Here is a 20,891-nt window from a genome sequence, read left to right on the forward strand (position 1 = left end):
GACTGCTTGACAGAATCATAGACCTCTTATATATTTCCTCACATGTGTAGTTGTTTCTTTTCTCAAGCATACATTGAACTTGCATACACAGAAAAAATAAAAGCCAAGCTGTTTTTGACTGCTTGAAAGAGTTTAATGGTATCTTTAAAAGTGTACCATATCTGTAGCGACTAAAAGTATTATATGAAAGCAAAGCTGCAATAGGCAGTTGGGTCAATCAATATTTACTTACTGGTGTAGTGGGCCATCAACTGCTCTGTGTTGTTGTTTGTATTGAAGATACGCTATTTTCAGTGTCCAAACACTGAGACAGCCTTCTCTAAAGCCTGGGTGGCTAATAATGCACCTTGGTTTCTCGTCGGTGTCTTCTATCTGGCAGAGTCCTGCACGGGTCTGATTTTCAAGACCCGCTCCCGCCCCGCACCCGTGACGTGCAGTAGGCCTACCGAACCCGCCCCGCTACCCGCACATATTGCCAATTAGTCCCGCAACCCGACCCGACCCGCCGGCACATGATCCGCAACCCGACCCGAACCCGCATATATATAAGCAGTGACAACGTGCAATTATTAACACACGCAGTTGCATATTTGGCTCAAAAAGCCTGGGATGTTGTTTATTTTCTCCATCTAGGATGACACCAAAAGCCTCCCAGACGTTGGATTTTGCTCTTGAGGAAGAGTTATTGAAAATGCTGTATTCTCCGCTATAGAGAGCTTCACCTCAGCCATTCAGAATGTGGTGCGCTCAGCAGCAGATAGATGCACTGCAGAGGTTATGATTATGCTCGGTACCGCGGAGGAGAGGTCTGAGGATTTAAACATTAAACTAAATTATTATTGTTTAAATATATTTATTATGCAACACCCGCAACCGGACCCGCATCATCTTTGTTTTACCCAGAAGTGAACCCGGAAAAAAGCGTTTGAAAAAATACCACCCGCAAATCACCTTTTTTGCGGGTCACCCGTCGGGTACCCGCGGATACCCGACCCGATGCAGGACTCTGCTATCTAGTCAGTAGGTTGCAAACTGTCTATTTGTTCCATCACCTGCCAGATCTCTCTGCAGCATACACATTCATCTGCAGTGGGCATGCTTTCACAGCATTGACATGTACACCTGAATATTGTACATAACATTAAAAAACAAAACAATATCTGCCGGACGTGTGAGGAACAGATGACAAATTAAGATCGACATTTAGTGCAGGTCAAACTAAATAAAACAGAATTTACCATTCAGTATTGCCGACTCGAGTCTCGCCGGCTGCGGAATCCGCTTCTCTTTCACAAGTTTCTGCCTCGTTGTTCGATTGCTGGGCAGGAGGCTCGTACTTATAAGGCAAAATGCCTTGAAGTGAAAGGCTAGCTGGTTCACTCTCTACTTCTGTAACTGAATCCAGATAACCCACTGAATCTGAGCTTGAATGATCGCTGTCGCTGTCGCTGTCTGAAGTTATCGCGTTGCTTGCCATTTGGACTGATTTGATCAAATGGCAATGTTTGCCACGTGTGACGTCACCGCTCGTTCGGGAGTGATCGGGGGCGTACTCGGCAAACTTCGGAACCAACATCGGTTTTTAACGTATATGTCATTTAATTATGACGAAACTTTAAACATTTTTATTTATTTTTATTCTGGTGATATCTAAACTACATGTTAAAAAACACCTGTGTTAGATGCATTACATGGCCTTTAAGCAACAGAGGAGTTATTGAGTATAGTATCTTCGTAGACGGTCCCTGACCCCTCCTCTCTCCTCTGGCTGCAGAGAGACACCTGTGTGATTTGTCCAGCTCAGAGGGCGGCGGGTGTGAAGTTGTTTTGATGAAATTGGATTGTGGATAGTTGTTTACCTTATTACGGTAGTTAGTTTCTGTTTTAGCAACGTTTGGTTTATGAGTGTTTGATCCGTGAAGTTCCAATCCTTCAATATAACTATGTGCTGCAACAACCCCTCAGCCCCCGGAATGATTTCATTTTTATTATCCTAACATAACAGCTTTAATCTTGTAATTATCCTTATAATAAAACATTTCTCCTACATGTAACATAATAATTAAAGTTTAACTGTGAACTGTCCTCACTGCATGTTCGATTAAATGTCATCTTTTTTGTAGCAGTGCTTTCTTCTTCTGAGTCGTGCCTTGGTTCCTGACGAAGTCTCTAACATTCTGCAAAGAGCGACCAGCCAGAATAGGATGCTCTGTAGCTTGGCACTGTCTGCATTCTATCATTGTCGCCAATTTCCCCTTGGCAATGTGTGCATTAAAGTGTCTCAAAACTGCTGCCACCTCTTTTGGAGACCACTTCTGTTTTTTCATTCTGCTGGGATTCCTCTCCACAGCATTTTCAAGTGACTCTACAAACAGAAAAAGAGATCAGTCAATGGTAAACACGTTAACACGTATTTTATTTAAGATGTATTATGTTACTTACTAAAACTATAACTACAAATGGGTTTGGGATGAAGCCATCGAACTGTCTTTCCGGCTTTCTTTCTTCCAATTTCTGATATTGTGCTGGTTCTGAACAATAGCATGTAGGGATCAAATGCTAATGCTTGCTCTTTGCCATATCTAAACATCTGTAAGTCTAACTGTGCAGAGCTTGCAGGAATGATTCTTCTGTATGTAGGGTTACGTTTTTTTTTTTAAACTTACGCAGCTTAAGGTTAGTATTTGACATAATAATAGTACTTACAGGATCAAGTTTTCTGAGACTTGTATTTCGTCCTCACTATGTTTTTAAATGACTTAACAGGAAAAAGACGCATGTAACAATATAGTTTCAGGAAACCATATTCTTTAAATATTTGGTCATGATAAACTCAAATCTTCCAGTTTAACAGAAAAATGCAGTTCATGGCTTTAACGTTTAATGCTTCACAATAACCTGAACCAGGGTTTAACCTCCATGCTTGAGAAAGTGACTCATTGGTAGTAGCATTTTGTGTATGTGTTGTGTACATTTACCAGGTGGCTCATGCATGTCCCCTCTCCTCCTAGGCTCCTTGTCATTCTCATTTGCATTTGTGTTCAATGCTAGAAAAGAAGAAGAAAACATCCATCTTAACCATAGTTAGGGAAAGTTAGGTATTTTTTTAGCCATATCGTGAAATAATTTATTACCAATAGCTTTTTTTACCATATGTTCCTATAGGTGTCTAGTAACACCTCCCGATTTATCCACAGCCAAATCCTCTGGGAATTGCCTTGAGAGCCAATCAAAGTTAGGGTGCCCATAGGGCGTGGGTAAAAATAGTGAAAAAAATGTTTCTACCAAAAGTGACTTTTGAGATGTCTAACTAGGGGTTTTTAGGGGTGCTGAATCTGTCCCAGTCATTGGTTTTGAGTAAAAATGACTCCAACTCCATAAACAATCCATAAAAAGTGGTTTTATTGAACAATTGCAAATCAAAACTAGCGTTATTAGTTGACATTTTAACAAACCTCATCAAACTCCCCTGCATCTCCCTCACTATTATTATCATCTGGCTGGTTGATGTGCTGGCAAGAGTTACCATGACAGTTCCCACAAGCAGAAATACATTTGACTCCTTGCTTTTTACAGCAGCACCTGAGAGTGCCACAGTCACCTGCGCAGTTGCAGCAGACTAACTTCAGAAGGTAATCTGGTGCCATGGGATCTGTTGTAGGGACTGGTTCATAACCATGTTTTCCTTGTTTCCATCCATACTCAAGGACATCCAAAGATGGACTTTGTAGCATTAGCCAATCTCTGGTCTGGAGATATGCCCGCAGTGAGTGCTGTGCTGCAGCTCCTGTAGTTGGAGGCAGTTTCTCAGGCTTGATGCTCCCAGCTGCCGCCCGCTTGCTGAAGATATCAAATCTTAAATCTTCCAAATCTCCAGATGGATTACCACGGAATATGTTCTTGAACAGTTCGCAGCCAGCTTCGATGATGTCACTTTTCTTGGCTCTGATGTCACAGAACACATCCATGGCCCGCTCTGATTTGTCAGTCTGGCAGAGCTTGCTGAGCAACGTTGGTTTGCTAAACCCAGAAATTGCTGATACAGTATCACAGCCAGAGAAGCTATGTAGGAATATAAGGTATTTACGGTACCTCTCCGGGAGTGCCTCTCGAATCTTTCTGACATCATAAGATGTATCTTTAGCTGTCGTGAGGAAGACCGGGTGGTTTGCCCTATGATGGACCAGCATAACCAGGACGTCTGTGTCCTCAGCCCTCACCTCAACAGAAGACTCTATTGCCTCATTTAGTGCTGCAGACACGATGGAGGTGTCAGCATCATCAGAGCATAGTTGAACACTGATCCTAGCTCTTTGGAAGGTCTCAGCAAGGAGCAGAATGAGCTGAGCCTTGTTGTTCTTGTTGTCAAGAAACCTTTCCCGCGGAATGATGTTTTTTAAGTCTGGACGAATCTGAATGTCACAGCATGCATTCTTGGTTCGTCTCAGGTGGTCATGGTCCTTGGTGGAGCTACCATATCCATCAAAGACCACAGTGATCCGGACGTGCTGGCTACCTATGGACATCACAAACCGGAGGTAGCTCTCAGTGATGTCCTTCCACGTGAGGTTAGCCTCCCATTTGACGCTGTGCAGGAGCCAACCGCCATCAACCACCAGGCTTGTGCAGGTTAGTTTTTCAACAGGCTCCACAAAAGCCTTCAGGAACTTTGCTAGGGCAGCCTTGTCTGGCTTTCGCAACTTCTGATTCTTGTCAAATAGAGACATTGGTGTTGGCGTCAACTCAAAGCGCAAAGCTTCTTTGGTCTTGACTTCACGCTCACTAATGATGATGAGGCGGTTGAAGAGCTTGAGTGAGTCAGTGATTAGCTTCTCTCCATTGATTTTAGGAGCAGATCTGAGGCTTGCCAATGACTTGACCTTGTGCTTGGTTTCCATTGCATCCAGAACAGTTTTCCCATCCATCTTGGCCTGTATGGCTCTGCCAACCTCCTCTGCCTGATCAGCATTGACTGAGTCCCCAGGAGTGCTGCTGAACCCCGTCGAGAAAGATACCAGGGTCTTACTGTCCCGTATGGAATCAAAGGGGTTGACTTCCTCCAACCATCCAACTATGGCATTAACAGAGTCATTGTCTTTCTCCATCTGGGCTTTTGTGATGTCTGTGTGGATAGGTACCCTACGTTTGTTCATTACTCCTTCAAGCTCCTGGTGAATGAATGAGAAGTGGTTGAGAGTCTGAACCCAACACTTGTGAGCAGATTTGTTCCGGAACCGCCCTCTGCTTAAACCACCTGAGGATTTGGCCTCACGCATGAGTGTGGTTTCTATTGTGATGTCAGTCCATGTGCCTGACCACTCATGGTCTGAGAACCGGACTACATGGTTGCCATACACAGTAAACTTGGACAGAGTTTCCTGGAACATGGGACAGTCCTGTCGCTGCTGCATTAGTTGTACATAGAGCCTTGCTCCCTTTGCGTACTGATGGTGCCCTGCTGCTGCAAAGGTGTTCAGCATTCCAATGATGCAGCTGAGGTGACCTGTGTGGTCTGGGACACGCTCACTCCTGATAAATACCTTGATTAGATCGATTCTGCCATAGTACCAGACCCAGAGTGCAGGTGTTCTTCCAGCCTTAGACAAAGTCTTCAACCTCTCCTCCATCCTCTCCTTGAACACAGTGACTATCCTTGGTGTGTCCATGGAACCTGTTAGAGATAGACAGTTTTAATTGTATTACTACATAATGAGAAAATATAATTCGGCATACTCCGAGATAGTTTGAGACACAGATTAGGGAAAGGTCAAATTACCTCTTTTCATTTCTTTTGCAGTCCTGATGAAGTTCTCCATGTCTTCATAGTCCTGCTCGCTGAACGCAACATCTTTCAGCAAAAACTTGGTAATTGCCGCTGATGCAAGAAGGTGGAACCGGATGGCCTTAGCATAAGCCCTGCCTGAGAGAATGTGTTCTGCAGTGTTGCTGCCTGGGTAAACTAGCTGTATCAGCTCTTGCAGCCCTGAGTCTGCCATAATAACCCCAATAGAGCCCAGGAAGCTTTTCAGGAGATGAAACCCTCCTAGTCTAGTGATGATGGGCAAGTCAGACTGGAGAACTATCTGAGTTGCTTTCAGCCATATTGGCATGTCAAATGTGATGACAGCAGGAGACTGACCGCTGCGTAGGCACTCCATTAGAGTAGTGTAGATGGTTCTGTACTCGTTTGGGTCACCCTCAATGATTGGAAGAAACTCAATGAGGGACTTTTTCCTGCATTCAGTTTGATGTATGGATTTCATGAAGCCATTCCAGTTCGGATGTTCAAATGTGGCGTTGTAATTCTTGATAGCCCATCCTGCCATCCAACCAATGTCCCCTGACTTCAAAACCGGAGGGTCTTGGTGGAGATCAGCTATGGGAACCAAACGGATGTCTGCCAATCCTGCTTTGTTTTTTGGTACAAAGGACAGTATTTTCACCTCTGTTGCTTTGAGAGTTGCTACCTTTTCCTCAACTGCCATGTTCCTCCTTGGTATGGTTGTGTGAAGCTCATGTTGTCTTGTTGCTGGAGCAGGAGAAGTTACTCTGATCATGCCCATTGCATGGAATGCTGTGTTTCCTTGTAGTGAGGCAATGTTGAGATCTATATTATCACCAACACATTGATGAACAGTGCTATCGGCAGGAACAAAGAGGGCAAATGTTTGCTGATTCTCTTCATGCATTCCAGAACCACTCTCCTCTTGCTCCTCTGGCTGTTCTGCAGATAGGACTGCATCGACCTCTGCTTCCTCATGCTCCACAACATCTATACCATCTTCATCTGTGATTATGGTATCCTGGTCCATGCTACCACATCCATTTTTCACGTTCAAGTAACAATACTTGTAGTGATGGAGCTCAACATATGATTCAGAGTATCCTAAGTGATGAATACGGTCAATCAACCACTTTGATCCAAACATGTGGTCAAGCTGAATTGTAAGTCCAAGTTGGGAGGGCATAACTCCTGATCGAGGGCGGTATGCTTTCAGCAGGTTCTGTCCCCACATTGCCACCTTTTCGTCAGTTTTTACAATTGCCTTCAGCAACTGCTTGAGGCTGTCAGGAATCAGAGCAAGTTGGCTCTGTGTATTGGTCATGCTGTCTACTGAGGGATACTGCTTTGTGTCGAGTGAAACTCTTGCCAAGTCTCCACAGATCAGATGAATGGCAGTGGAAATTATGAGGTCTTTAAGTGCAGAATCATCCATGGTTTGTGAGGGGTTGATGACCTGCTGATGGTAGTCTCGGAGGATTGCCTCTGTAGTGTCTTTTAGCCACACAATGAATCTTCCTCCCTCATCTAATTTGAAACAGAGAGACTCCTCATAATGTTCCTGAAGCTTTTTTTTAAGATACATCCGTACATATGTGAGACTTTTGTCCTCCGTGGGGTCAAGTTCTTCCATCTTCATGTGGATCTCAGCGAGACTTGTTACACCATGCTCCACTTCTTCATCCATCCATTTGCACAGTTTCTCAAACAGCAACTGCCTCTCCTCATCTGTAGGCCGTCCGACCTGTGGGGGAAAAACAACTTTTAATTGAAATGATTGGCTTCAGAACCTTGTCTACAGAGTCTGGGACTTCTGGTCTTGAAAAAAATATATTACCCCAGAGTTTGTAACTGGGTTCTCGAACTGGGACCTGCACCGAAGATGATACAGTGCCTCTTCAGCTACCAAATCTATTATTCCAGACAGGCGACCAGCAACTTCAACTCCCCAGGCATCTCCTCGTCTCACAGCTGTCTCCAACAAATTCCTTTTCAGTCTGTCCTGGAAGCGATTGTCAGGTGCACGATACAACTTCCGGGCTGTGTCTGGGTTATAGCCACATATATGATTTACTAAAGAGAGTTTTAATTTGAAAAAAAAGAAAGACCTTTCAAACTCATTCATGAGAATGTAGAAGACAGGCAACTTACTAGGGTATTTTACAAGCATTTCAACATTGATGCTCTTATTGCAGAGGATACAAACATCACGGTAGACCAGGTGTGCTGATGGGGTTTGGAATGTGGAGCTACCAGCACTTGAAGTACTTGGCCCAGACAGTACGCTGCGTCTTTTCATCCTGTCTGATCGTTGGTCTTGAGCATCTTGTCCTTTGGATGGATGAAAGACAATTTCGTGAGCTTTTATTCATGCCACAAAATGTATTGGATTGAAATGATGAGTTGAACGGAATGATTGACAGAAAGTGGCAACAACATTGACATAATGAAAAAGAAAACCTGAACGTTTCGCAATGGATACACTTCTCGAACGATGGTACAACTCGGTTCTACAATCCAAATGGTACTTCAGCTTGGGGTCATCTCCATCATTCCAGTCCTCATGTAGTCTGTTGATCAGCATTGCATCATCTACGATCTCAGAATAAGATAATAGCTGCTGATAACCTTTGTGAGTGACTTTTGAGAGTTTTTGCATTTCAGTCCCAGGACCACCACAGATGAAGCACCTCAAACCATGACAATTTGTGGTATCAACTTCCATACTGTCCTAAAAAGACAAGACAGCTCGGTGAACAATTACTTTTTGTTTTTGTTTACTAGGCAAGGCAAGGCAAAGGCAAGACTTATCAAACATATCATGCAGAATGGGTCCACACAGCCACATTAATAGATTATGTGTAACTATGAACAATAATCTCACTTTGAATCATATAGTGAGCCCACTATAAAATGACACAATTTACAACACAATTAATGTTGATCAATGACACAGAGACTATTTATAATGGTTTATTTAGCTAAGGTACTAGATTTGATATTAGCCTAATGTTAGCTAACTTAAGTTGGATGCTAGCTAGCAACATTCATTTTAGGCTGTAACTAAGAGATAAAAATGATGCATGGGCCTATAAATAAATGTATAGCCAACTAAACTTTAGAAAGCAAAATTATTTACTTACCATGTCAGAAAGTAACTTTGTTGTGGGCGTGTTGGAGCAGTGGTTAGTGTCTTCGACTGGTATACGGGAGGCCTGGGTTCAATCTGCACGCTTTGAATAAAAGCAGCTGCAAAATACCTCTACCTTGATATTCTCCACGTGCAGAGAAGTAATTATACTGAGCACGTACCTAGCAGATGTCATTACTGTAGTGTCTTTTAAATTCAGAGTGGATTATTCAATGTGTAGAATACATTTTTCACCCCAAATCCATAGGTTAAATTTGACAGATCAATATTTCAGGGTTAAGGAGTCATTTTGACTCAAAACTAATGGCTGGGATAGATTCAGCACCCCTAAAAAACCATAGTTAGACATCTCAAAAGTCACTTTTGGTAGAAAAAATGTTTTCACTATTTTTACCCAGGCCCTCTGGGCACCCCAACTTTGATTGGCTCTCAAGGCGATTCCCAGAGGATTTGGCTGTGGATAAATTGGGAGATGTTACTAGACACCTATAGGGACATATGGTAAAAAAAGCTATTGGTAATAAATTATTTCACGATATGGCCAAAAAAATACCTAACTTTCCCTAACTACCAAGAGATTTGTGTAAATATTCAATCTTCATTTCAGCTATTATGTTATTACATGATTACAAAACCCTCTGTAAAAGGCTTTACAGAGGGTGGTGAAAACTGCACAGCACATCACCAGAATGGAACTGCCCCTGTATATACTATGTTGCATTGTTGGAGGGGATTGGGACGCAATAATTTCACTGCCAGACTACACTTTAGCTTCTGTGCATGTGACAATAAAGCCTTTGAATTGAATTGAAAATGTAAAAGACGGGAGGAAATGTGTGTTGCACTTAATGAATGAATTTGAGTGATTTGGAAAATCATTGGAAAGTGGAGATGGGGATGAATGTTTGAAGGACAATTATCTGACCAGAAAGTAGTCCAAGGTAAAATAAAGCTTTTCAACTCTTGAATATAAATCTGTTGTTGAACCAAAGATGACTAAAAGCCCTCATTTGAGATATACTTGCTAGTTAAAAACTTCTCTTCCTTTCATACCTTTAGAAGGGCCTTCTAGGGCGGAATCAATATCTGAAAATGGATAATATAATATTAGAAAACGCATGGTAACCTTCAGTAACATTGCTTAGCCTACATGCAATTACATTAAAATATCTGAGTATACTGAAGGACTGAGGTGGGGGGGCGGTCCTACCATCTGAGGTGCCTGGAGGTTCCTCAACAGGACGCCTTGCTGTCTCCATCCCTGCAAATGTTAGTACAGGTCAATATAATTGGTCATGTGATGTGAACAGGTTGGTGCCAATTCAAATATGAGATAAATCAGTTAAACAGTTCTACTATTTAAGATATTTAAGATGCCCACACAGACTGTGCGGCCATAATCTACTATTCTTATTTGGATTTTAATAATTTGATGTTTGTATATTTACATTCATTTACCCATATTTGTCTTTAGATGTGGGACAGGATCCTCCTCTTCCGCCTCACTGTCTTCACTTTCCCCGATATCAGTCAAGTCCAAGTTATCTGTCAAAATAAAACTTTTAGCATCAAAGACGTTTAGCATTGCAAATTACAATTTTTTTAAATTGTGATAAATCTGAAGCTTGATGAATGCTAAAGTTATAATGATGGATTTCTAAAGGTTGTCTATATATTACATTTTGCTTCAGTAAATGACTGTTCACAGTGCTTGTAATCCTTTAAATAACTTTAAAACAGTAATACCTTCTATTTGAATCTCTTCTAGTGTTTTGCCTTGAAGATCTTGGAGGGACCCTTTCTCCATGGCTAGGAGGAGTTTCGATATTTTTGCCAGCTGGGTTGTTGCTTCTGGGAGCCTGTAATACTGTCTGTGGACACGAATATCGTGTCCTAGGAAGTCAGCAACTTGGTCCAACTCATGGTTCTTGAGGTTCAAGACTTGGGACAAAGTTGCAACATGTTTGCGCAACTTTGTCGACCTCAGAAGTTCGGGGTTCTTGGCGCCACATTCATTAGCATAAATCCTCAGACAGTCCTGTCCTCTGTAAGGAGTCAAACATTGAGGTCTTGCAAACAAGAAATAGTTGTCTTCTGGAATTCCACATTCTTTTCTTTTGCTTAAGAGTTGTTTTAAAGCATCAACAATGTCTGGTGATAGCAGAACAGCAACTTTGCGCCCTCTTTTCCCCCTAATTTCCACACGACTAAAATGTTTACAAAGTTTTTGTTCAAACTTTGAAAGTCCAATGGCAACATCCTTGTGTAAGGCAGTTGTGTCCCTCTCGAGAAAGCCTTTGACGTGCATTTTTGACACTTCTCCTCCACGTCTTCGGTTGAAGAGTATTATCTTTGCCAGAGTTGCTTTGCAAAGTTTAGCATAGATATGTGGTGATGGCGTTTTTTCTAACTCCTCATATGCTAAACTTGCGGTTTTCTCCAGATGTTGGTGGAGAAGTTGGACGTCTGCTGTAAAAGGCAGAGTAGATGGCTTGTTGAAGTGTGCCTCATGTAAGGTTGTCAAAGCTGTGTGTGAGACAAGTTCAGACCACTTTGAGGTATACAATGTTTGAAAAGTCTGGGTGGACTTTATAAGCTCACTGTCTTCTGCCATCAGAGCTCTGCAGTGTATGATGTCACATATCTTTCGCAATGAGTGGCCCAACTTAAGTGCTAGGCTTGGAGTTTGGTAGAAGTGCTTTTCTTCCTCAAATCCAGACACTCTTTTGACAGCACGGATGACCACATGGAAGTTGGCAGGTCTTACAGCATCCTCAAGGGTTTGTATGGAAAATTCTTTGCGCAGCGTGAGAAGAAGTCTTCCAACTTCTCTGAGTTTCTGTCGAATATAATCGTATTTGGTGGGATCCTGTCCATGTTTGTTGAAGAATGACTGGGCCAGTTGAAGAATGCAGAAGTCGCTGCGGACAGCAGCAGAAACGTCATCAGATTTCATCGCAGTTAACAGCTTCCAAACACCTGGTGATATCTGCTGACACAATGTCGACTCCGCCATACTGGCCATTGACAAGACCCTAGTTCTTCCTGACCCTGCATTGGCTCCCACAGGCTTTAAAGAACATATCCGTACATGGCGCCACAGATCTTTCCGAAGATACAAAGCCTGGCAATACATGCAGTGCACATAGTCTTTTGAATCATACCCTTTCTTTGATTTGCGTCTAAGTTTCAGCAAACCGGACCCACTTGTTAAAACCTCTTTATTGTGTTCATAGTTCCCTTTCTTCCGTGGTTTGTTGAGCATTTTCGTACGTTCTTTTGAGTCCTTTGGGAGTGCTAAAGCTCGAGCAACATCCACATTTGTCTTCTCATGGGTTTTCAAGTGACGTGTAAATTTTGACTGTGGTTTTCCACAAATGTAGCAAAACGTTTTGTGGCTTACAGAAGAGGGTTTGTTTGAAAGTAAGCACTGATCTTCAGAAGCTTCGGTTCGTTCCCTAACAGATGTTACGGTAGCATTGTCTTTAGCTTGAACTCCTAATACTAGTGCTTGTTTGGCTTCTCTACAAGTCTTTTCAAGGTGCGCTGTGCTGACGGCATCGTTAGGCAAAGTTTTTTCCTCTTCTTCCATGAAACCTCCTAGAATGTGCCTTTTTTCTGTCTTCTTCGATGCAGACTCACTGCACGACGCTTCAATAGATTGTATTTTAGTAACTTTTTTTGGAGGCTCGATTAACAATTCCAATGAACTATCCGAATAACTGTCTGGATAAGAATCTGGTACATATTCCTCCTCCTCTGATGTAGCTTCATCTGAAGTTGGTTCTTTGAAATCCTGATATAAAGAAAGGGAGTATTATTACCATGAGCCTTTAAGTGCACAACTTTAAGATTAATTCAGAGAACCAACTCACAAATTGCTGTGTTTTCAGGTTCATCTTCGATTCTTGATCATAACAGGATTTGTGCCAGAAGCAGGAGCAAACTGAACAGAGCATTACAAAGTCATTACTATTGAGTTTCAAAAATATTGTACAAGTGAAGTAAGCATTTGACTTACTGACTCACTCTTTTTATTCTCAGAGGCAGATTTAATCACCACAAAGAAGTTGTTGCCCTCTACAAATATAGTATTTTGTAATGTAGCATTTATGTAGTTTGTTCCTTTACTTTTTTATCATCAGTGTGAGAATAAAATAGAAATCAATTCCATATTTTAAAAAGCAGGTCAAATTGAAATGATAAACTTCCATTGACAAAAACAACATTCGGTCAGAAAAAAATCCATTATAATAAAATGTATGGTTGAGCATTCATGGACACCATTTATTTATCAAAACAAAATACTCACTTTTACATCTCACACCAATCCACTTCAAGGGAGCAAAGGGTCCACGACACCTGGCACATTTGTCCAAGCTTGCTACAACTGAGGAGACCAACTCATGTTTACAGTTCTGTGGACAAAAAACATTGATTATGAAATAACAATAAAAAATACTTTACTCTTGCAATTTAAAACATTGTCTCCGACTTAATTTTAATATTAAATGGGTTGACAGGTAAGCTAGTGCAGATGTGACTGGAGAAACCATCACTGTTGCAATTAAAATACTAAATGTACTGTAACTTCCATTAAAATAATATTGTCCCCATGTAAATATATCTTAAATAAGCGTCTTGTACATAGCTCAAATTTAACATAATCACAAGAATAACCAACAGCTCCTTGGTTTCTTTTTCCTGGTCAGAAACGTCAAATACAACATTAAAAAAAGGACTTCATTTTCCTTCTCCCCTTTGTAAAAACAACATATTTATCTGATAAATGAACTTCAACACAACATTAATCCAAACGTGTACTTTTTCCGCACAAGAGAGGGAATTACTCCAAGTGTTTGAACATATTATCTATAAGCAATAAGCAAGTGTGTTAACTAATCAACGGCAACTCTCTCCGTCTTTACTCGCAGCACTACGCCTTTGCAGTAGAGCAGCGGTTACTTATTAAAAACGTCCGTATCATTCATAAAATAAAATGATAAATATAAAGGTCTGTGCCATCCGGTACAGCAAATTTGGCACTCCCCAAATGTAATAAAATACTGATAATCCCGCCCAGATTCGTTAATTGTTTATTATAAAGGAGGCAAGACAAATCTGCCATGGACAATGTTGAACCCATAGTGGGACTCAGGTGTCATGGCAGCATCTTCATGCAGAGTCTCAGTGGAAATCTTGGGGATGAAGAAGGACCAAGTTGAATCACTAAACATCCATAGTAGTACACAAATGCTTTAATGGCTCTTGTTGTGAGTTAACACAATCATGTAGAAAGACACTGATTATAGTATGTAATATCTAAAGAGTATGATGATTCAGTTTAACAGTAAGAAGAAAAAAGGCATTGACACACAGTCCTCTTAGTGTCTAAAGCGGTCCAGTAGAGTGATACACAGGACCTGTGTATCGAACCTCACAATTCAAATCCAGTCTACATGGTTTATAACTGGAAAGAAACATGTAACTAATACCAACATTGAGTTGTGGTTAACTCACCTGTTGAATGTCATCACAATGGGACTCAGATGTCATGGCAGCATCTTCATGCAGAGTCTCAGTGGAAATCTTGGGGATGAAGAAGGACCAAGTTTAATCACTAAACATCCATAGTAGTACACAAATGCTTTAATGGCTCTTGTTGTGAGTTAACACAATCATGTAGAAAGACACTGATTATAGTATGTAATATCTAAAGAGTATGATCATTCAGTTTAACAGTAAGAAGAAAAACAGCATTGACACACAGTCCTCTTAGTGTCTAAAGCGGTCCAGTAGAGTGATACACAGGACCTGTGTATCGAACCTCACAATTCAAATCCAGTCTACATGGTTTATAACTGGAAAGAAACATGTAACTAATACCAACATTGAGTTGTGGTTAACTCACCTGTTGAATGTCATCACAATGGGACTCAGATGTCATGGCAGCATCTTCATGCAGAGTCTCAGTGGAAATCTTGGGGATGAAGAAGGACCAAGTTGAATCACTAAACATCCATAGTAGTACACAAATGCTTTAATGGCTCTTGTTGTGAGTTAACACAATCATGTAGAAAGACACTGATTATAGTATGTAATATCTAAAGAGTATGATCATTCAGTTTAACAGTAAGAAGAAAAAAGGCATTGACACACAGTCCTCTTAGTGTCTAAAGCGGTCCAGTAGAGTGATACACAGGACCTGTGTATCGAACCTCACAATTCAAATCCAGTCTACATGGTTTATAACTGGAAAGAAACATGTAACTAATACCAACATTGAGTTGTGGTTAACTCACCTGTTGAATGTCATCATAATGGGACTCAGGTGTCATGGCAGCATTTTCATGCAGAGTCTCAGTGGAAATCTTGGGGATGAAGAAGGACCAAGTTGAATCACTAAACATCCATAGTAGTACACAAATGCTTTACTGGCTCTTGTTGTGAGTTAACACACAATATCCACCTCATAGTTCAATAACAGGTCATCAAGTCAATGGCCATAATTTAAAATCATCTTATGTATTAATAGCATTTCTTATAGAACTGTTCAATTTTCCATGTGACTAACATATTGGACATGGCAGAGCTAAGTTTGTTGTGAAAATAGTGTTAAATGATAGATTTACATAGCAGTGATGATACAAGACACAGTTCATAATTACCCTGCATCTCCATGGCCAATCAGAATCGCTGTAGTCATAAGCTATCTCTTGTCCGGGACTGATGTCTTTGACTGCAAAAAGACAAAGATGGGGCTTTCCATCCACTTTGATCAATTTCATTTTGCAGTTCGGGTTCACATGGTCATCGTTGACAAGTCTCCCTAGGGAGTTGTCCTCTTTGGCAGCATCAACACTGATTGGGCAAGGACACAATTCTGATTACAAACTAACAGTATTACAACCACAGCAAACTAGCATTAGATTAAATACATATAGACAAAAAAAGTCTCAAAATGTACACTGTATGCCCAACTTAACATCAATATAGCAGTGTTTGTATGTCTGGGTAACTACACATTTAGAAATAACATTACAATATTTACCTACCATAACTCTTGTCCATTAAAACGAAAGTCGAACATGAAAACCTTGAGTGCATTATGATATAGTTTATGCCGGTTTTCACGTTCAGACTTTGTAATGACTTCCCCTCTGTATTCAATGAGGAAGTCTCCATTTTGAAACGGTCGGCAGCTGAAAACTCCTCGACCTAACAAAGATCAGAGGATGGGTCAGGAGAAGTGATGAGGTTAAACAACAATACACATTTGTCATGCTCATGACAAGAATAGTACACAAAATAGTGACAAAATACTTTTGTCACTCACCTTTGTAGGAATTGATGAATTTCACATCAAATCCATCCTTGTCTTTGCACACGGATGAAAAATGTGCAGCCTCTTCTCGCGGTTTAATCTTTGCTCTCCGAGGTCTTGCTGATGTCATATCCATCATTTTCACTGTTGGTGAGAAAACAGAACCTTTGATTATCTATGCAAGCCATACCACTGAAACAGCTTAATATGTGTAACAATGGCTGATAAGTCACTGCATTTGGCATCTATAAACAAAATAAACTGTTCAACTTCATATTTTCACTGGATGCTTCCCTCAAAATCTCAACCAGTGTTAACGCTGTTACGCTGTATGGGTTTAAATTAACTTTAAATTCAGATGCAGAAACAGATGGCTAACTAACTGGCTGCTTCCAGCAGCTAACAGCTTGAAAAGTGCAGACAAATGTAAGACATGGAAAGCTGTGATTATAAGACGGCAATAACATAGGTAACAGTCAGCAATTACGCTAAATATCTGAGATATTTCATCAACTTAATCAGAGCATAGTTCACTGTTAACGCAGCAATGGGCTAACAGCTATGTCTGTGAAGCATGCTATGTCTGTGAAGCATGCTACTTTTACTTTTAAGTTCCAACTCACATGGAGTTGGAACTTACCAGGATGAATTAAACTCATCAATATTATCTACAAATGCTTGCTCAAAAAATGTATGGAAAAAACTGCCTTAAATAACATTATTTGGAATAAAAAACGCAAATGTAGGCCTACTGACTAGATGAATGCTGACATGTGTCCCCAAATAAGCTAGCATTAGCCGTAGCTGCTAACGTTTTAGCCTAAAACCTGTCATTCCATACAGTTTCAACAAGCTTCCAATATAAAAACAGTGACATGCTTCGAAACAAGAATTAAAAGATAACATTAGCAGTGTCATTTAATTTTTTACACCAGTCCTACCTTGAACTTGTGACGTCTGGGGAATGAAATGCGAATATGGCCTCACTGCCACCGCAGTCCGGGGAGTCCCTCCCCCTTGTGAATTTCCACGGAATGCTGATTCCCAAACGTCAAAATATTATTAAGGGCAAATGTATACATTCATGATTGGATGCATGTAAACAAAGGTAAAGTTACCTTATTAAAAGTAAATTATAACTTATTGTAACATTGAGCTGAGCTCCATGTAATCCAGACACTCTGCCTATTTTTCGGACATATGATGATGCCTGCTCGGCCCGGGCCGGACACTGAAATAATTTTCGTGGTTACCCGCTGGGAACGTGGTGCTCCCTTGCTAAAGCAGTGTTTCCCTTTAATGGAAAAAGGATCAATTTAATATGATTTGAGAGGCTGAGAAGAGTCAGCAATGCCGGTGTTATGCCGTAGATTGAAGCCTTGCCGTAGATTGAAGCCCTGTTCGCGAGGACGCGCATCTTTTGAATGATATATTTATTTCCCATCAGATTAAACAGCAAACGGTTGAATAAATAATGTGCATACAATTGCGAGGAGGCTCGTTTTAAGGACACTTTTCAGATCTGTCACAATCTTCGTATTGGAACAAACTTCCGTTTTTAAGTGTAGTCCCACTCTGTTATGTTCCTCCTTCAGCACAGACAATGACAGGATAATATGTAATTTGTCAGTATAGTCCTATTTCTTAAAACCTTCGCTGTTGTTTAAGTGTCTGATACTTGATAACCACGAATAGTAAGCAATTATATAACAGTAATGATATAACATATATGATAATGTCAGACAATGTGTTATTTTCAATCAAGCCTCAAAGATAATTTTTTCAAACTGGCTTCACTCACTTTAATTGCTCCTTTGAATGTGATTGTCCTCTGTGATTTCCTACTCAACACATGTTTGTATTGTAATGCCACTCATATTTTATTTTTTATTTTATTTTGAAGTGACATTGAATGTTTTGAAAGGTGCCCTAAAATAAAGTGTATTATTGATCTTATATCTGTGCCTCTATCACACTATTAATGTTCCTTATTTTAGACTAGGTTTTTACTGGTGTCAATAGGGAAGATCTGCACTGTTCTCTACATAACATGTTCAGCAGAGCAGGTATTTCTCCTGCTAGATATGGCACCCCCCCTACAACTTTGTCCAGGACAGTCACAACGTCACCAAAATCACACTGTTGCCTGTTCCCCTCTAGTGTGTGCTCACAAAAGCATTTTACTCTGGGCCCAGCAGGTACAAAATTAAAGAGGGGCTTCCAAATCCAGCAGAGCAGGTGCTGCCGGATTTGGATCCCCCCCCCCCCCTATATCTTTGTCCAAGATAGTCACAACTTCACAAAAATCACACTGGTGTTTGCTGTTCCCCTCTAGTTTATGCTCACCAAAGCATTTTACTCTGGGCCCAGCAGGTGAAAAACTAAAGAGGGGCTTCCAAAACAACAAGTTTGCATCCCTGAAAGGTGCACAAGTTGTTCTTCAATTCAATCATGCTTCATAAGCTTAAGAGCAACAGAAGCACAGCTCCGATGTAAGACGCCATTGTTGTTGTGATGTAGGCTTTACGCCGCGTCGTTAACAGCGACGTGATGACGTAGCTCATACAGGAGGCTCTGGTCAGCGGAAAAGCAAACTGGTTCAACATTGAGAACCAATTGCGAACCGCTGTTGAACCAGCACGGAGCCCGAACGGTTCTCTGTTGCCACTTTCACACCAAACCAGAATGATGGAATCCCTAATTTCCTCTCAATTGTACGTTGAGAAACGTTGTTCTTAAACTGTTGGACTATTTGCTCACGCAGTTATTCACAAAGTGGGGAACCTCGCCCCATCCTTGCTTGAAAATATTTGAGGCTTCTTTTATACCCAATCATGACACTCACCTGTTTCCAGTTCACCTGTTGACCTGGGGAATGTTCCAAACTGGGATTTTTGTAGCATTCCTTAACTTTCCCAGTCTTTTGTTGACACTGTCCCAGCTTTATGAAACGTGTTGCAGTAATCAAATTCAAAATGAAAGAATATTAAACAGTTTATCAGTTTGAATATTAAACATCTTGTATTTGTAGTGGATTCAACTGAATATAGGTCAACAACAATTAGAAAAGCATTGTAGTCTGTTTTTATTTATGTTTTACACAAAATCCTAACTTCACCTGAATTTCGGTTTGTAAATGTGTTGGATGGGTAGTGGCTCAGTCATAGGGGGCTTGGACTGGGAGCCGTAGGGTCGCCGGTTCAAGTCCCCGACCAGACCTAAAATATGGAGTGTGGACCACTACTTGGAGAGGTCCCAGTTCACCTCCTGCTCTGCCGTGGTGCCCTTGAGCAAGGCACCGGACACCCTCCTTACCCCCTCACTTTCATTGCTCCCCGGGCGCTGTACACTAGCTGCCCACTAGCTTCCCACTGCTCCTAGTACTAGGCTCCTGGTACTAGGATGGGTTAAATGCAGAGGCCAAATTTCACTGTGTGCTGTGTGCTCTGCATGTGAGACTATTAAAGAGGGTTTCATCCCTCCCAATTCTATTCTAGAAGTATTGCAGAGATGAGTGTCGTATGAGTGGGAATGTTGTTTGCTTTGAGCAAACAAATACAAACAGACGCTAATGAGCTGAAATTAGTCTTACAATCTTAATTCAGCACTCTTTGTCTATGTTTTACCATCCACCTAACACAATACAATTTTCAATATTGTTCTACATATGACGGGGGGACGGGGAGCGTTGACTATGGATCAGTCACAATATAAATAAATGCACACATAATGATTCACACATGGTAGAATGAGGATTTACATATACATTTCTCTATCTGCATAAATGTGGTTTGTTTCTAAAAATGTTTTAGATCCACACAAGAATGTTTGTAATAGATATCCACAAGAATTTTAATTCAAGTGTTAGCAATTTTCATTAAAGATATATTTTGTGTTGTTACATTTATATAGAAACTATTCAACCTGCATTCACAAACTAGCCTTTCGTGTATGAAATGCAGAGCACTTTATACATAAAAAGCAATAAATATTCATGTGTTGATAAAAAATGTGGATAAATGTGGAATTTTTCACATTTACATAAAACAATACACATTTATGTGTGCAATGATAGATATGTGTTCGGAGAGAGATATGTATATCCTGATTTTACATTTCTGAACCATTTTGTGAGCATTTATTTATATTGAAGGACTACTTTGACAAAACAACATCCACATTTTTACTAAGGGCACACGGTGGTGTACTCTATGTTGGGCATGCATTTTTATATCCAATAACAATAAATAACAAATAAACAATTACATCTGACAATGGAAGTTATGTAATATCCCTGCAGTTAAGATCTTGAGCAGTCTTGGTATAGATTCAGCCTTGTCTAAGAATGAAATAATACAATGGTAAAATGCAGTCAATTCAAAGACAAGACCTCAAAAAAGTGGTCTTGAGACAAAGACCGATATGGACTACTAAAACACTGAGTCCCTTAAAGTATATTATCAGATAAAAGCTATAGTAAAGGTGCAATGAAATGTAGGTAGTATTAGACATAATAATAATAATAATAATAATAATAATAATAATAATAATAATAATGATAATAATAATAATAACATAATAATAATTAATTATTATTATGTTATTATTATTATTATTATTATTATTATTACAAA

General features: G+C 40.4%; 3 protein-coding genes across 9 annotated transcripts in view; 1 reads left to right on the forward strand and 2 right to left on the reverse strand.

The window, feature by feature from the left end:
* The window catches only part of fitm1l (fat storage inducing transmembrane protein 1, like), a 59,256-nt gene that overhangs the window by 21,168 nt on the left and 17,197 nt on the right, over nt 1-20,891 (forward strand). The gene's annotated exons all lie outside the window — the stretch shown is intronic.
* Nucleotides 1,802-20,761, reverse strand: LOC307018592 (uncharacterized protein). Of its 4 annotated transcripts, XM_079648902.1 has the most exons (13): nt 16,270-20,761; nt 15,989-16,151; nt 15,602-15,794; nt 14,845-14,913; nt 14,454-14,522; nt 13,246-13,351; nt 12,809-12,879; nt 10,680-12,729; nt 10,392-10,478; nt 10,144-10,194; nt 9,987-10,019; nt 2,979-3,047; nt 1,802-2,365 (listed from the first exon to the last, which is right to left on the reverse strand). In XM_079648902.1, the coding sequence occupies exons 1-13, from the start codon at nt 16,394-16,396 to the stop codon at nt 2,109-2,111; spliced, it is 3,345 nt and encodes a 1,114-aa protein (XP_079505028.1). In that variant the 5' UTR covers nt 16,397-20,761; the 3' UTR covers nt 1,802-2,108. The 4 variants fall into 4 exon arrangements, with proteins under 4 accessions (XP_079505028.1, XP_079505031.1, XP_079505030.1 ...); XM_079648905.1 differs by lacking the exon at nt 14,845-14,913; XM_079648904.1 differs by lacking the exon at nt 14,454-14,522.
* Nucleotides 3,094-9,479, reverse strand: LOC307018371 (uncharacterized protein). Its single transcript, XM_079648602.1, has 6 exons — nt 8,926-9,479; nt 8,243-8,513; nt 7,934-8,113; nt 7,620-7,828; nt 5,777-7,526; nt 3,094-5,671 (listed from the first exon to the last, which is right to left on the reverse strand). Exons 1-6 carry the CDS (start codon nt 8,926-8,928, stop codon nt 3,447-3,449), a joined length of 4,638 nt encoding a protein of 1,545 aa, XP_079504728.1. The 5' UTR covers nt 8,929-9,479; the 3' UTR covers nt 3,094-3,446.

This window comes from Notothenia rossii (genome assembly GCF_949606895.1).
Source record: "Notothenia rossii genome assembly, chromosome: 9".
Lineage (NCBI taxonomy): Eukaryota > Metazoa > Chordata > Actinopteri > Perciformes > Nototheniidae > Notothenia > Notothenia rossii.